At 37.7% G+C, this 15,698-nt stretch overlaps 1 protein-coding gene across 3 annotated transcripts in view; it reads left to right on the top strand.

The window, feature by feature from the left end:
- The first annotated feature begins 1,166 nt into the window (after positions 1-1,166).
- LOC107704228 (6-phosphofructo-2-kinase/fructose-2,6-bisphosphatase-like) overlaps positions 1,167-15,698 on the top strand; it is a 35,776-nt gene continuing 21,244 nt past the window's right edge. Inside the window, exons 1-8 of one of the 3 annotated variants that reach the window (XM_016507117.1) lie at positions 1,167-1,385; positions 3,399-3,524; positions 5,083-5,179; positions 5,964-6,030; positions 7,492-7,566; positions 7,955-8,011; positions 8,226-8,347; positions 8,437-8,644. In XM_016507117.1, coding sequence (XP_016362603.1) covers positions 1,331-1,385; positions 3,399-3,524; positions 5,083-5,179; positions 5,964-6,030; positions 7,492-7,566; positions 7,955-8,011; positions 8,226-8,347; positions 8,437-8,644 — 807 coding nt within the window. In that variant the 5' untranslated portion in view covers positions 1,167-1,330. Of the gene's footprint in view, positions 1,386-2,163; positions 2,382-3,398; positions 3,525-5,082; positions 5,180-5,963; positions 6,031-7,491; positions 7,567-7,954; positions 8,012-8,225; positions 8,348-8,436; positions 8,645-15,698 lie in introns of those variants that run through there. The other 2 variants (XM_016507116.1, XM_016507118.1) reach the window with 2 other exon arrangements.

Raw genomic sequence — 15,698 nt, 5'->3', positions numbered from 1 at the left:
TAAGTAAATGTTTTGATTCATCAGTGTAATAAAAAAAAGGCAAATTAATACTGTAAAAGCTACTTACACACCATAACTAACATTATTTTGAGTTTTTACAATATTTAAATAAGAAAACTTTCAGATATTGTCAAGTCTTCTTACGCATGAAAGACATTTAGTCAAATGACCTTCAGATACAGGCAAGTTGAGCTCACGCTCTCTTTCTCACACACACTCACTATATATTGCATATCCTGTTTTAGAAACAGCACTATTTGTTGAAACAGTTATGCAAACTTTTTTGTCCACTGTTCACTATTTTTAAAGTGAGAAATCATGTCAAAGAATGAAATGCTTCAATTTTGTAACACCATGTATCTTGGTATTTCTCTTTCAAAATTGTGTAAAGTGAAAATAAGTGTGTGTGAGAGAGAGAGAGTGTGTGTGTGTGTGTGCACTAGTAACTTATTTGAAAAAGTACTCAGATACTTTCTATTAAGATAAAAAGCAATGCATTATTTTACTAGTTACTTGAAAAAAAGTAATCAGATTACACAACTCACGTCACTTGTAATGTATTACACCCAACACAGCCATAGTGGCTGATTTACCTGTCCACCTGTGCTAGTTATGTTGCTTATTATCTCTGCTCATGAGTACATTAGAAGCATTAATTCACACAGACACGCAGAACATGCAGATTTCATATCTTTTTCGCAGTTTAATATTCACAGACACTAGACATTTTGATTACATGAAAATCATTTTTTACATCCCTGCTTTTTTGCCTAATTCCATGGTGTCCAGTCAGTTTCTGTGACTGGATTCCGCGATTCACTCTGGAATTTTTTAAAAACTGTTATAAAAACAAACAAAAAAAAACATGTTATTTAATCATTTTAATATGCATTATTTCTTAGTTAAGGGTGGAAGCATATCCAGTTGAAAACCAGAAAGTAGGCTGATTATCATGGATAATGTTCAGCAATGATCACCCTACATGTTTTAGAATTTTGTTAAAATTTAATTTCATAATATCCACCACCAGACAGCATCAATTTATGTATTATGTTGAAAATGCGTCGATGTTTTGTTTTTCAGATACAAAATAATCACGGAATCATGCCAAGTGTGAAGAGACATAATTTTCGTGAGCGCTTAAGCACGGTTCCCTTCAAAAACACATGACCGCGGACTACAAGTACGTGCTACTATGGCGAGCCAACCCTTTGCCATTGGAAGGAGCCTAACGACGTAATATGACTAGTGAATATTCAAGTCAGCAGTCTTCGCGCAGTATGGTTGGTATTTTGGCAGTTTTCGGTGTTTGTGTTAATGTGTGTTATTAATGGAGCGTCGTGAGAAAGCCGTCATGGGAAAGAGAACGCGCTGCGAGAGCACAGGTTAGACTGAAATAAATATCTATGAGCATGAGATAGTGCATGAAAGTACTACGAGATACTGCGTTTTCAATACTCACACACACATTTGTTTCACTGTGAGGACTAACATCGTTTTTATATCGAGAGTGATGTTTTCTATTGCCTAACCCCAACCCCTGCCCCTAAAAATAACCCTCACAGAAACTGCATAACACTATATTTAAAAAAAACATATCAGGCCTATCTGTAAAACTTTTTGACTAGTGAGGTTCTGCTTTCTAGTTGGTGTTTAACAGGTTTCACTGTATTAGTGAGGACATTTCCTCATCTCACAAGCATAGTCAAACCTGTACACACATAAATAGGTACAGTATCTGTGCTGGCAGGGCTGTGGTGTCTTCTTACCGATGTGTCAAATGTGTTCTGGATAAACACTGACTTCTGGACAGAGAGCATCTGTCTGCTGTTTGAGTTACAACTATACGGGGAAAAAAGTCAGAATGCATTAAAAACCACGTACACTAGTATTTTTTTAAATACTTTATTTTTTATTATTATTATTTTTTTTTTTTTGGTTTTTATTTATTTAAAATTAGACAGTAACCATTCATATTTCTGGGAATTCTAGATTAATTGACCTCCCCCATGGCGATGGAAAGAGTGCCTTATTTTTAATGATTATTATCAGTGGCATACCCTGTATTCAGATGTGGCCTGTTTTGTGGTGAATATTGATAGGCTGTTTTGTGTGACATTGTGTCAGGTGCTTGATGCACCTCCTCCATCAGGGTTCACCAGTTTAAATACACATCTGCTTCAGAGTGGACAAGGCTACACATACATTCTTAATAGAAGACTTCAGCTCTACTGGTCACTTTGTGCACTTACCATACTCAGACACAGCTGTCTCACACACATTGGTGAATATGTATCACTCACAAATTGAACTGACACAAAATCCTCTGGAGAAGATCTGGGTGCCATGGATGAGCAGCAGGTTGAGACGGAGAAGAGGCTGTAAGTCATACGTCTAAAGAAACATCTCTGTCTCATCCCTCACTCTATTTCTGTGGTCTTATCAAGTTTTAAAAGTAGGCTATCAGTTAATTACACTGTTAGAAATGCATCTTGCCAAGTTAAGTTTTTAAAGACTTCTTTGTAAAACATTTGTAACAACTTTTCTTTTAGACCTTTGTAAACTATTTTTTATAAAACGTTTATATTTAAGGGACTCCCTAAGTGAGAGTCATATATAAATAGAGAGATAAGTATGTTGCATAGTTTCAGAACTAGTTTACACGCACATGTGTTGAAAAACATATTGGATTCACAGCCTCCTTAAAATAGTGACTTGTGAATGTACAACAGCACGAATTAATAAAAAGTACTATTGATGCTTGCCAATATTTTTCCTCTAACATACAGGATTATATAAAGATTTTTTTCCCTTTTCTCTGTCCTCTTTGACTGGACTCTTTAAATTATTGATTATATGTCTGTTTTTGTTTTTAAATCATGTTATGATGTTATATGTAAAAGACGATAAAAAGTTGATCACAAAGAAAAAAAGTTGATCACAAAGAAAATATATTGCATAGTGAAACTGCTTTAAAATAAAATCGTATATACAGAGGATATTTCCTAATACTAGAATTCACTTGCAATTATTTGTAATAAAATAATCAGTTTTGTATTTGTTTTGTGTGTTTTTTAATGGTGTTTGATGCAGTGTGTGACGGTTTGTGTCCTCAGGGCTGTTCACCTCACTGAAGTCCAGTTCACTGCCCTTTGCACACACAAACAAACACAGAGACCACTGATACAAGAGGCACTAGTACAATATTTTCACTGACGTAAATTACAATGAAATGAGTGGGAGTGTAAGCAATGCTTCTATCTCTATTGAGATCAGTTTAAGAAATCCATTATAAAACCATATCAAATGATGAATCTGTTTCTGTATGAATGTATGAAATGTTAAGACTAATATATAGTGTGTATTTTTTGTTTAGACATGTTGTCTGTTTATTTCAGCATCAGTACCCCAGTTCACCAACTCGCCCACCATGATTGTGATGGTTGGTCTGCCTGCCCGAGGAAAGACCTACATCTCAAAGAAACTCACACGTTACCTCAACTGGATTGGAGTTCCCACCAGGGGTGAGAATTATTATACATACTGTATAAACATTATATGAACGAATCAATTAATCAGACTAGCAGGCAAAGCACAAAATCAAGCAACATTACAACCTTGTTGGGACATTTTGTAAAATGCAATAAAAAACAAGAATCTGTGATTTGTTAATTCTCTTTAACCTTTATTAAATTGACAAACATACAAAGAAAAGATTTCCAAAGTTTTCACTGACCAACTTAATTGTATTTTGTAAATATAAACTAATTTTGATGTTGATGGCTGCAGCATACTCTAAAGAAATGGAGCACTCTGTCACATTCAACTGTCCTTTTAATTACAATGATTAATTTTTTGAGAATAAACACTAATACTACACTATACTAATTGTTAAAGTTTTGCATGCAAAATTGTTGTCCAATCTTGCTTGATACAAGACTTCAGCTGCTCATCAGTCCGTAGTTGTTATTGCCTGATTCTCCTTTTCATGGTGGGCCATACATTTTCAATTGGAGGCAGATCTGCTGGCCATCCACATGTTTAGAAAACCTTGCTGTTGTAGCACATGCAGACTGAGAACTAGCATTGTCTTGATCTAATAACCATGGACTTCCCAGGAAAGACCCCCATACCATGACAGACATTTGCTTTTGCTTCTGTCGCTGATGAAAGTCTGAATGGTCCCTTTGGTCTTTGGGACTGAGAACTCGAAATCCATTTTTCCCGGAAACAAGTTGAAATGTGGAGTCATTACTCATTGGACTCATTACTACAGCACACATTTCCACAGTCTTTCTGACTGTCTTGAGATGAGCTCTGGTCCAGAGAACCCGGCGGCATCGCTGCATTTGATGTATACCCGTTGCGTAACAGAGATTGAAGTTGCATTTCTTGAAGCAGTGGCAGACTGTGGTAAAGCAACTGAATTACTCCTGAACCCATGTGGCTATATTTAACACCGCAGCATGACGATTACTTATGCAATGCCATCTGAGGGCTCAAAGGTTTTCTGTCAATGTGCGAGACTTCCGGTTCATTAATCGCTGTAGGGAAATAACGAGAAGAATAACAAAGTGCAGTAAAGGGTAAAACGGTTTTCACTACAAACCAGTGTGTTCATAATTAGGATAATACCATATTAAAATAATATGGTAAGACACCAGTTTGAAATATCAAGCCGCAAAACGAGGTGTTTTGTACAGCTAAAAATAGCTGGAAGCGGGTGACACCGGAAGCCAGACACATTAAATTTACAAAATGGCCACGCCTGCTCTTACGGGAAAACTAAGGTGGATAACCTTTTCACTTTTATTTTGCCTCTGTTCCAACTTTTTTGGAGTGTTTTGCAGCCATCAAAATCAAATGTATTTATAATTACAAAACATATTTAAGCTGGAAAACTTTGGAAATCTGTTTCTGTTAATTGACCAAATAGCACAGTTAGTGGTCGATACATGTAATTTCTGGCTAATATATTGGTAGATATTAGAAATATATATGTTTTTGTTGTAACTGTGGTACTGTCATAGAGCATTATTTCTTGTACTATACATGATCACTGATGTGAAACAATTTTAACAGTGTTTAACGTTGGACAGTACCGCAGAGATGCTGTACGCACCTATAAGAGTTTTGAATTCTTCCGCCCAGACAACGAAGAGGCCATGAAAATTCGCAAGTGAGAAACTCACACTTTATACATCAGTGTTTTATCTAAGCAGTATCACCTAAACAAGAGTTATTAAGCTGTTTGTCTGAATATCAGAAAGGCTATGATTCGGCCAAAGTTCACCTTTGAGTCAATACACTGTGGCAGTATTTGTCCTGAATCCATAAGTTGAGTAAATGATACTGTGAGTCTCTAATAAAGACAGTCACTTTATTAGAGACTTTTTTATTACTGTATTACTGTAATAATGTAATGTAAGCTGCCGAAAGGGTCTCTGAACAATCTCCACCACTGAGAGCCAGTTGCACTAGACTTCCATTGACTTCCCGCTTGAGGGGCTCTGCCTTTTGTAGTGGGTAGGTCATAGGGATGCTCACTTGCTACTGGAATTCACCCTATGTCAGTATACCATTCACCCAATCAGATATGAGCAGCAGAACTAACTGTTGTATCAACTGTATATACTGTGAGTCTCTAATAAAGACAGTCACTTTATTAGAGACTTTTTTATTACTGTATTACTGTAATAATGTAATGTAAGCTGCCGAAAGGGTCTCTGAACAATCTCCACCACTGAGAGCCAGTTGCACTAGACTTCCATTGACTTCCCGCTTGAGGGGCTCTGCCTTTTGTAGTGGGTAGGTCATAGGGATGCTCACTTGCTACTGGAATTCACCCTATGTCAGTATACCATTCACCCAATCAGATATGAGCAGCAGAACTAACTGTTGTATCAACTGTAGTGTACGATTGTGCGCATTTTTTTTTTTTTTTTGTAAACTGTGTGCTTTAGAGCTTGTGCTCTGGCGGCGTTGAAGGACGTCTTTTGTTACTTCACTCAGGATCATGGACAAGTGGCAGTAAGTGACAGCATACATGATGTTACTACAGAAATCGATGAATTTCTCTGAACAATTAACACTAAAGTTGGTAAGGCAATACGTGTCATCATAGTAGTTTAATGCTCCAGTATACTCTGTTTAATGCTCCCGTATGTTTATACACCCCTTGCCAAATGCTTGGAATAATTATGATTTTTAAAATTTTTTAAGTCTTTTATGCTCACCAAGGCTGCATTTATTTAATCAAAAACACAGTAAAAACAGTAACATTTTAAAATATTTTTATGATTTAAGATAACTGTTTTCTTTTTTTAATTATACATTAACGTGTAACATTCATTCCTGTGATGGCAAAGCTGAATTTTAAACAGCCATTACTCCAGTCTTCAGTGTCACATGATGCTTTAGAAATCATTCTAATATGCTGATTTGGTGCTCAGTTAATATCGTTTATTATTGGTGCTTAATTATTGATAATTAGGGGCCAAGTACCAAAGGTGCGTATAGGCATCTATTGTATTTACTAGTTTTCTTCTTCTTCTTCTCCTTCTTCCTCTCTCAAGTCTGACCGCCCATAGAATGCAAACAGAAAGAGGACAGATTCTGAACATTTACCACAGCAAATTTGGAGTTTCTCACTCAAACCCTTTAACGTCACCAACTGTCCAAAGTTGCAGTCATGTTTATGCTATTAACTTTTGAACCATTGCAATGAATTGTATTTTCTGAAAAACCTACTTTCCGGCTTGTCCAGTTTTCACCAAAAGTTGCTCAGATCATCTTTAGACCATGCTGGCAAAAAGTTATTAAAAGATTTTCAATAGACAACACCATTCTCATATAGTCTATCAAGGAATTTGATGAAGAGCATGCCACAATCACAGTGAGGCTATATTTCTGCAATGCTTTAGCTTATTCAGTTCAATCTTGGTTATAACAACCATGACCTGATGGTACATGAGCAGTTTCGGCACAGTGCCACATACTGGACAAGAGATGTGAAAAATTGACATTTTTAAGGTCTCCTTAGAATTCAGTACAGCAAACCAAGTTGAACAGTGGAACAGCTGAACAATTTTGAATCTCTGTTTTTATTCCCTGGGTCCCACAGAATCCCATAGTATATGTTTTTCGAACGTCACCTATTTTGTCTGTCGGCCACTAGTAGTCATATAATAATGTCATATTACAAGTTATTGTATCGATGGGTTTTCAACCATTTTATTTAGTGTCTTTATTTGCAAATTTTCAGTTGGACTGATGCTCCCTGCCATTGCCCAGCTCTTCATTTTCCCTCTGTTGTGCTTGGCCCCTAATTGCTGCTTAAAGCTATTTTGGTTCTTATTATTATCAGTGTTGAAAACAGTATATTTTTTAAGCAGCAGCCAGAAACTCTAAAATTATTCCAAACTTTTGATAGGTAGTGTATGTGAAAGGTTTTTAATTATGTTATGACTAATTCAGCACATTTATGTTCAGGTGTTCGATGCGACCAACACAACAAGAGAACGTAGAGAGGTGATCCTCACCTTTGCTAAAGAGAACGGCTATAAAGTGAGTGAAAAAGGTGAACTGATGAATTAATATTCATCAAATTAATGGTAACGCTTTAGATTAGGGAAATTAGAACACGTGTTCACTTGTTAGCTAAGAGTCTTCCCTAAATAAACTTATAATTTGCTGCTTGTTGGTAGTAAGTAAGGCACTTGTAGTAGTTATGTTTAGGTATTGGGTAGGATTAAGGAATTTAGAATATGGCCATGCATTATGTTCTTCATAAGATCTAATAAACAGCCAATATGCATGCTAATAAACAACTAGTTAATAGTGAATAATGTTTACTAATCTAAAGTGTTACCAAATTCCGACCTAATTTCTAGAGTATATTTAGAAAATATTTCTTCAATATATAACTTTTAAATTAGGGTTGTCTTTCTTGTAGGTGTTTTTTGTTGAGTCTCTTTGTGATGACCCAGAAATCATTGCAGAAAACATCAAGGTGAAGAAATATGAGTATATCATAACATGTTAAAAAATTTAATTTGTTTCTCCTTTTAATTATTGATCTGTGTGTATTATTGTGGCTGTATGTGTGAGTTGCTTTGTAATGAGGTGCATCATTTTAAAATATTACCTGGTCGATTGTCTGTATTGGAGTATATATTTGTTTTGTAAGCAACTCTTTAAAAAAACAAACCTTTGTTTATCTACAGCAAGTGAAGCTGAGCAGTCCTGATTATGTTAACTGTGATAAAGAAGAGGCTGTGACTGACTTCCTTAAGAGAATAGACTGCTACAAACTCACATACGTTCCTTTAGACGATGACAAAGACAGGTGAAGCATTGTCACCCTGAGTGAATTTAACAAACATCTGTTGTTTGACATGAGTCCTCATCATTACTGTCCTCTCTCTGTGTCCTCAGGAACCTGTCATACATTAAGATCTTTAACGTGGGCAGCAGGTACCTGATTAATCAGGTCCAAGATCATATTCAGAGCAGGATCGTCTACTATCTGATGAACATCCATGTCACACCTCGCACTATCTACCTCTGTCGTCATGGAGAGAGTGAACTCAACCTTTTGGGGCGTATCGGCGGTGATTCCGGCCTCTCGCCACGAGGAATGAAGGTTAGCTTAAATCTGATTAAAATAATGCAAATAGTGTTGAGCAGGGCTTTCAGGCTGAATTGCTGGCTATAACGTTTTAAGGAATTATTATGTTTATTGTTACTACTAATGTTACTACTAATACCTTAATGAGGAGAGGTGTTCTACTACTTTCCTTTGTCTTAATGCTTCTTGAGGCAGCAAATTTTTAATTTGCACTGAGGGATTTGACATTTATGTTTATATAACATTAATTATATTTATAAGGGATTCGTATAACATAAATTTGGTATTTTATCCAATTTAAATATTTTGTCAGTCAAAAAATTACCTGTAAATTCTATACTATGATTATAAAAAGAAATGTAACATCACACAATGTTAAGGTAAACTTAAAAAAAAAAAACAGGAAAGCTATTTTTAAGGCAAAAATCTGGTAAATTCAAACAAAACTCTTCAAATAAATGAATCTAAGGCTTAAATGGCCTCTGAATAATAGCCAAGTTCTGTCATGATACTCTTGATGGTGCAGACTGACGGGTCATTAACGCAAACTGATGATATTCACAGCGTTAAACTACTTGGCACAAGTTGACTGATTCAAATCGCATACACAGCCAAAGAGCTTGCTGCTTTACATTTAAATACTGGTTAGCATTCACTAGAGCATTTCACAGCGTGCTTTCAGAGTTCCTCTGAAGCCCTCCACCTTCCCCAGCTGTATAGATCTACTACGGGTTATTATGCTATTTGTGCAGCAGCAGTGTGTTTTAAACTCACAGAACCATATAGGCGTATGTATTGGCAGTAGCAATGTCCCATACTTGCTTGCAGCAGCAGCAGCAATAATCTACAACTACAGCAAAGACCAAATACATTAACATTGTCATATCTGAGAGTTGTCATGATAGGAATATTTTTAAAGATATTCTTGAAGGATATTGTATGCTATACTTTTTTTTTTTTACTTTGATTCAAAATGGCTAAATTACTTACTAATTCTAAGTTCAAAATACTATTTAGTACAGATAGTATACTTGTTACTCAATCAGCCAGTGACTTCATACACAGAGTTTGTATAAAATGTTACCTCCAGAGGCTAATTTTAGACAGCCTTCTGAGAAGACATAATGGTCTAATGATTTGGAAAAAAAAACAAGAGTTTTGGTGATAACCAAAAAAAGCCTTTCTTTGTTTCCAAAAAAAAAAGAAAGAAAGAAAAAAGCAGGACCAGGAAGCTTAAAAGCACATCCGGAACAAACAGTGTTAGCTTCTGATAGGTTGAAGCAAGTCGATCACATGAATGCAGGAAGTATGGCAGAACAATTCAGAGTCTCATTGCCTTCTCAGGGAACCATGGTTACAGTTTTAACCTGAGATGTTCCCTTTCGAGGGAACTTGTGTTGCATCTGAAAATAACGATGCTATGGGAATGATAATACCTACTTTGCCATACTTAACTGTCTAATGTGAAATCATGCGAGCACAACTAAGACAGCAGAACCTGAGAACCTGGTGCAGAGCCCCGGCCTAAGTTATAAAATTTGACAAATGTCAGCGAAAAGGACTAACCTGCCACATCTCAAATGTCTTGAAGGGATACCCTTGACAAGAAGGCTTTAGAAGGCTACCCACTTGCTTAAAGCTTACTTAAATTAAACACCTAATTTCCAGCGATATCGTCGACTTGATTGCACAAATACTATTTTAACTGAACTGAGCTGGATGATGACATCACTGAATTCAATGATGAACTGCATTTAACTGAAAATTGAGTGTTTACTATTGTCATTTTGCATAATTGACACACGATTTTCCTAATTAATGCTGTTCAGTTGCTTTGACACAATCTGTATTGTTAAAAGCGCTATATAAATAAAGGTGACTTGACTTGACTTGCTTGGTTGCAGGCAAAAACAATTTCTTGGTCGCAGGAAAACCTTTTTCTCTCTAGAAAGTAGCTCCTCAAAGAACGCCAGGCGGAAGCGAAGCGTTCACAGTGACAGCCACTCACTCATGCTCCGCTGCCAGACAAATAACACATAAATCATGTGTGTCCCTCACACAGACAGGGAATAACACATTACCTAATTTACTGTTTTCACACCATAACATGTTTGTAACTGAATTGTGCAATGGCACAGGACAAACAACATAAACTTGACACAATTTCACACAGAGCACTTGCTGATGACACAGAAGCTGACACTAGCCCTTTTCACACAGCAATCCCGGTAAATTACCATAAAATTACTAGTATGACTTTACCAGTAAATACACAAATATGCTGTTCACACAGGCAACAACATTCTGGCTTTTTGCCTGTAAGAGTCCATTCACACATCAGCACCAAAATGCCATAAATTCTGTGATGTCAGTCATCTTTAAAAGCTGTGCCGTTGTCTTCATTTACCTGCATGAGTAGAAGTGCTTAGGTTCACTACCTGTCCAATTTGACAACATTTTTGATGTCTGAGTGACAGGCATAAGGGGGTGATCCAAAAGAATGCATTTTAGCTCTTATAAACACGAGACACGCATTATTGTATCCAATAGTAGAGTCCTGATGAATGGAAAAGAAGGCTGGGTCTCACGCGCAACACGTTGAAAAAGCTGCGAGATGAGGGACAATGATCAATGATACCCATCTAGTGCATATTTACATGGAAAAACTAATAGAAAAAAGCAGCGGAGCTTTGTAAATAGCTCAGAGTAATCACATCATCTCCATAAGAACGCTATGATTGACCAATTTGGAACAAAAGCAGACTTTATTCGTCAGTCCGTTCTACGTGCTCATACCGATAATCTTCATGCTGCGTTCACAGTCAGGCAATCAAGTCTATCATCAATAAACATTGGCATGTTCTGAGAGCCGATGACATCGGAGATATAATCTTCAAGGAGCCTCCCCTTTTCTCATATTAGGGGAAGTCTCATATATTTTGGGGAAGTCGTGGCCTAATGGTTAAAGAGTCGGACTCGTAACCCAAAGGTTGTGAGTTCGAGTCTCCGGTCCGGCAGGAATTGTAGGTGGGGGGAGTGAATGTACAGTGCTCTCTTCCACCTTCAATACCACGACTGAGGTGCCCTTGAGCAAGTCACCGAACCCCCAACTGCTCTCCGGGCGCCGCAGCATAAAGGGCTGCCCACTGCTCCGGGTGTGTGTTCACGGTGTGTGTGTGTTCACTGCTGTGTGTGTGCACTTAGGATGGGTTAAATGCAGAGCACTAATTCCTAGTATGGGTAACCATACTTGGCCACGTCACGTCACTTTCACTTTTTTTATAGGGGATGCAACATAAGAGATCATTTAGTCAGTTCTAATACCTTCATTAAGGAGAACAAATATGTGACTTCGGATCATTCCACTGGCTTCTTCCCATGTAAGATTTGTTCAGCTTGTGAAAATGCAATTAAATTGGACTCTTTTACTCCATCGGTGACAGAATGGAAAAAAAAACCTTGGGAGAAACCAGGCTCAGTTGGGGGGCCAGTTCTCCTCCGGTCAGACAAACCAGCAAGTTGATCCATGCTGCAGAAAAGTTAGATTGTGCAGAGGGCTCATCTGGTTCCCGTGGTCTTGTCCCGATGGCCGTCAAGGAGACAAGGTCTTTAATGGGAATCTGTCTCTGGGGCTCATCTAGTTGTCCAGGGGCCTCATTTATAAAATGTTGCGTATAAACCGTCCTAAATTTGTTCTAAGAAAATTTCTAAAAAGTGCATAAGTGCGATTCAGAGAAAATGAACGTGCTCACAAAAACAGATGTGGCATTTATAAATCGCAAATGATCTTGAAATTGTGCGCAGCTGAATGGTGTCAGATCTCCGCCTTTTAAACGCCCCCTAATTAATATCATTACCATATAAAAGAGCACATGCCATTATCCGAATTTCTATGCTTGAGAATGGGCAGTTCATCATTGAATTCAGTGATGTCATCATCCAGCTCAGTTCAGTTTAAATAGTATCTGTGCAATCAAGTTGATGATATTGCTGGAAAATAAGTGTCCCCAACTAAGCAAGCCAGAGGCGACAGCGGCATGGAACCAAAACTCCATCGGTAACAGAATGGAAAAAAAAACCTTGGGAGAAACCAGGCTCAGTTGGGGGGCCAGTTCTCCTCCGGTCAGACAAACCAGCAAGTTGATCCATGCTGCAGAAAAGTTAGATTGTGCAGAGGGCTCATCTGGTTCCCGTGGTCTTGTCCCGATGGCCGTCAAGGAGACAAGGTCTTTAATGGGAATCTGTCTCTGGGGCTCATCTAGTTGTCCAGGGGCCTCATTTATAAAATGTTGCGTATAAACCGTCCTAAATTTGTTCTAAGAAAATTTCTAAAAAGTGCATAAGTGCGATTCAGAGAAAATGAACGTGCTCACAAAAACAGATGTGGCATTTATAAATCGCAAATGATCTTGAAATTGTGCGCAGCTGAATGGTGTCAGATCTCCGCCTTTTAAACGCCCCCTAATTAATATCATTACCATATAAAAGAGCACATGCCATTATCCGAATTTCTATTCATTTTCACAGAAGCAAAGCAGCAGATGTTATAAATAAAAACAGTTAACAATGTTATTGAATAGAATATATTAAAACCGTTATTGCACGACATAGGCCTATTCTTATAGGCTACACAGACAAAACAGTCAGAGATGCGTTTATGCATTTTTTTCCCCTATTTTATGCATTAGTAGTAAATCAAGACTTCGCAAGTTCTCTTGTAAAATAAAATAATAATAATAAAAAAACATGGAATAAACTGTGTACAGAAAGCGAGTAAAGAACTCTCAACATTAGGCTATTAAAAAGGTCAGTTTAATCTCACTAAAACTCCCGATAATAAAAAATCTGACTACACTGCACAATTAATCTCTTACACTGCATCTTTGTTGTTTATGATGAATTCGGTGCTTGCACGTACTTTTATTATTATTATTGCAGCTTAGATGTTTAAATAGCTGCAGTACTCCGACTTTGCCACAAGGAAAAGTGCGTACGCCTGCTCAGACCCTGACATGGCGGTAAGTACTTTTCCACATCAAAGACCGTTTTTATAAATATGAACGTTGCCATGGTTTTTAGCGTACGCATACTCTAAGATCAAATCTGTGCGTACGCATATTTTATAAATGAGGCCCCTGGTCTTCGCTGAAATTCAGGACTGTAGAGGTCGTCTCTAGGTGCTGATACACCATCTGGGCTGGATACGGACTGGATCCGGGTGACTGCAGTGACCATCTGATCTGGATACAGACTGGATCTGGTGGCTACGGTGACCTCGGAAACAGAAGAAACAGACTAATATTAGCGTAGATGCCATTCTTCTTATGATGTAACAAGTACATTGTGTGTTATTGGAAGTGTTTCCAGTTCCGGCTGACCTAATTAATGCAGCTTAATGATCCTTTAACGGATATGAGTAATAGAAATGTGTAAGTGTGTTATGTGTAAGCCAGGTTAAAGAGATGGGTCTTTAATTTAGATTTAAACTGACAGAGTGTGTCTGCCTACCGAACAGTGCTAGGTAGATTATTCCAGAGTTTGGGCGCTAAATAGGAAAAGGATCTGCCGCCCGCAGTTTATTTTGATATTCTAGGTATTATCAAATTGCCAGAGTTTTGAGAGCGCAGTGGACGTGGAGGACTATAATACGATAAGAGCTTGCTCAAGTACTGAGGTGCTAAACCATTCAGAGCTTTATAAGTAATTAGCAGGATTTTAAAATCTATATGATGTTTAATAGGGAGCCAGTGCAGTGTTGACAGAACCGAGCTAATATGGTCATACTTCCTGGTTCTAGTAAGAACTTTAGCTGCTGCATTTTGGACCAGCTGGAGTTTGTTTATTAAGCGTGCAGAACAACCACCCAAAAAAGCATTACAATAATCTAACCTTGAGGTCATGAACGTATGAATTAATGTTTCTGCATTTGACATTGAGAGCATAGTTCGCAATTTAGATATATTTTTGAGATGGAAAAATGCAGTGTTACAAATGCTAGAAACGTGGCTTTCAATGGAAAGATTGCTATCAATTAGCACACCTTCAGTTCCTAACTGATGATGAAGAATTGTCAGAGCGGCCATAAAGTGTTAGACAGTGTTCTAGGTCATTACATGCAGAGGCTTTAGGTTCAGTCGGGGGGCCAGTTCTCCTCCGGCCAGACTAACCAGCAGGTTGATCCATGCTGCAGAAAATTTAGATTGTGCAGAGGGCTCATCTGGTTCCCGTGTTCTTGTCCCGATGGCCGTCTAGGAGACAATTAATACTGACAATTAATTAATTAATTAAGGAGATAATTAACACCTGTTTTTTCAGAATTTACCAGCAAGAAATTACTCGCCATCCAGTTTTTTATATCGACTATGCATTCCGTTAGTTTTTCATATTAGTATGTTTCGCCGGGCCGCAAAGAAATATAGAAATATAGAGCTGAGTGTCATCAGCATAACAGTGAAAGCTAGCACCGTGTTTCCTGATGATATCTCCCAGGGGTAACATGTAAAGCGTGAAAAGTAATGGCCCTAGTACTGAGCCTTGAGGTACTCCATACTGCACTTGTGATCGATAAGGTATCTCTTCATTCACTGCTACGAATTGATGGCGGTCAGATAAGTACGAATTGAACCATGCTAATGCACTTCCACTAATGCCAACGAAGTTTTCTAATCTATTCAAAAGAATGTTGTGCTCGATAGTGTTGAACGCAACGCTAAGATCCAGTAGCACTAATAGAGAGATACAACCATGAACAGATGATAAGAGCAGGTCATTTGTAACTCTAATGAGAGCAGTCTCAGTACTATAATACGGTCTAAATCCTGACTGGAAATCCTCACACATACCATTTTTCCCTAAGAAGGAATGTAATTGTGAGGATACTATCTTTTCTAGCATCTTTGACAGAAAAGGGAGATTCGAGATTGGATTAACTAGATTTTTGGGGTCAAGTTGTGGTTTTTTAATGAGAGGCATAATAACAGCCAGTTTGAAGGTTTTGGGGACATATCCTAATGACAATGACGAATTAATAATAGTCAGAAGAGGATCTATGACTTCTGGAAGCACCTCT

The sequence above is a fragment of the Sinocyclocheilus anshuiensis genome, unplaced genomic scaffold (genome assembly GCF_001515605.1).
Source record: "Sinocyclocheilus anshuiensis isolate Anshui unplaced genomic scaffold, SAMN03320099.WGS_v1.1 scaffold1878, whole genome shotgun sequence".
NCBI lineage: Eukaryota > Metazoa > Chordata > Actinopteri > Cypriniformes > Cyprinidae > Sinocyclocheilus > Sinocyclocheilus anshuiensis.
Note: the sequence above shows the minus strand (reverse complement) of the source record. Positions and strands in the feature narration are given on the sequence as shown.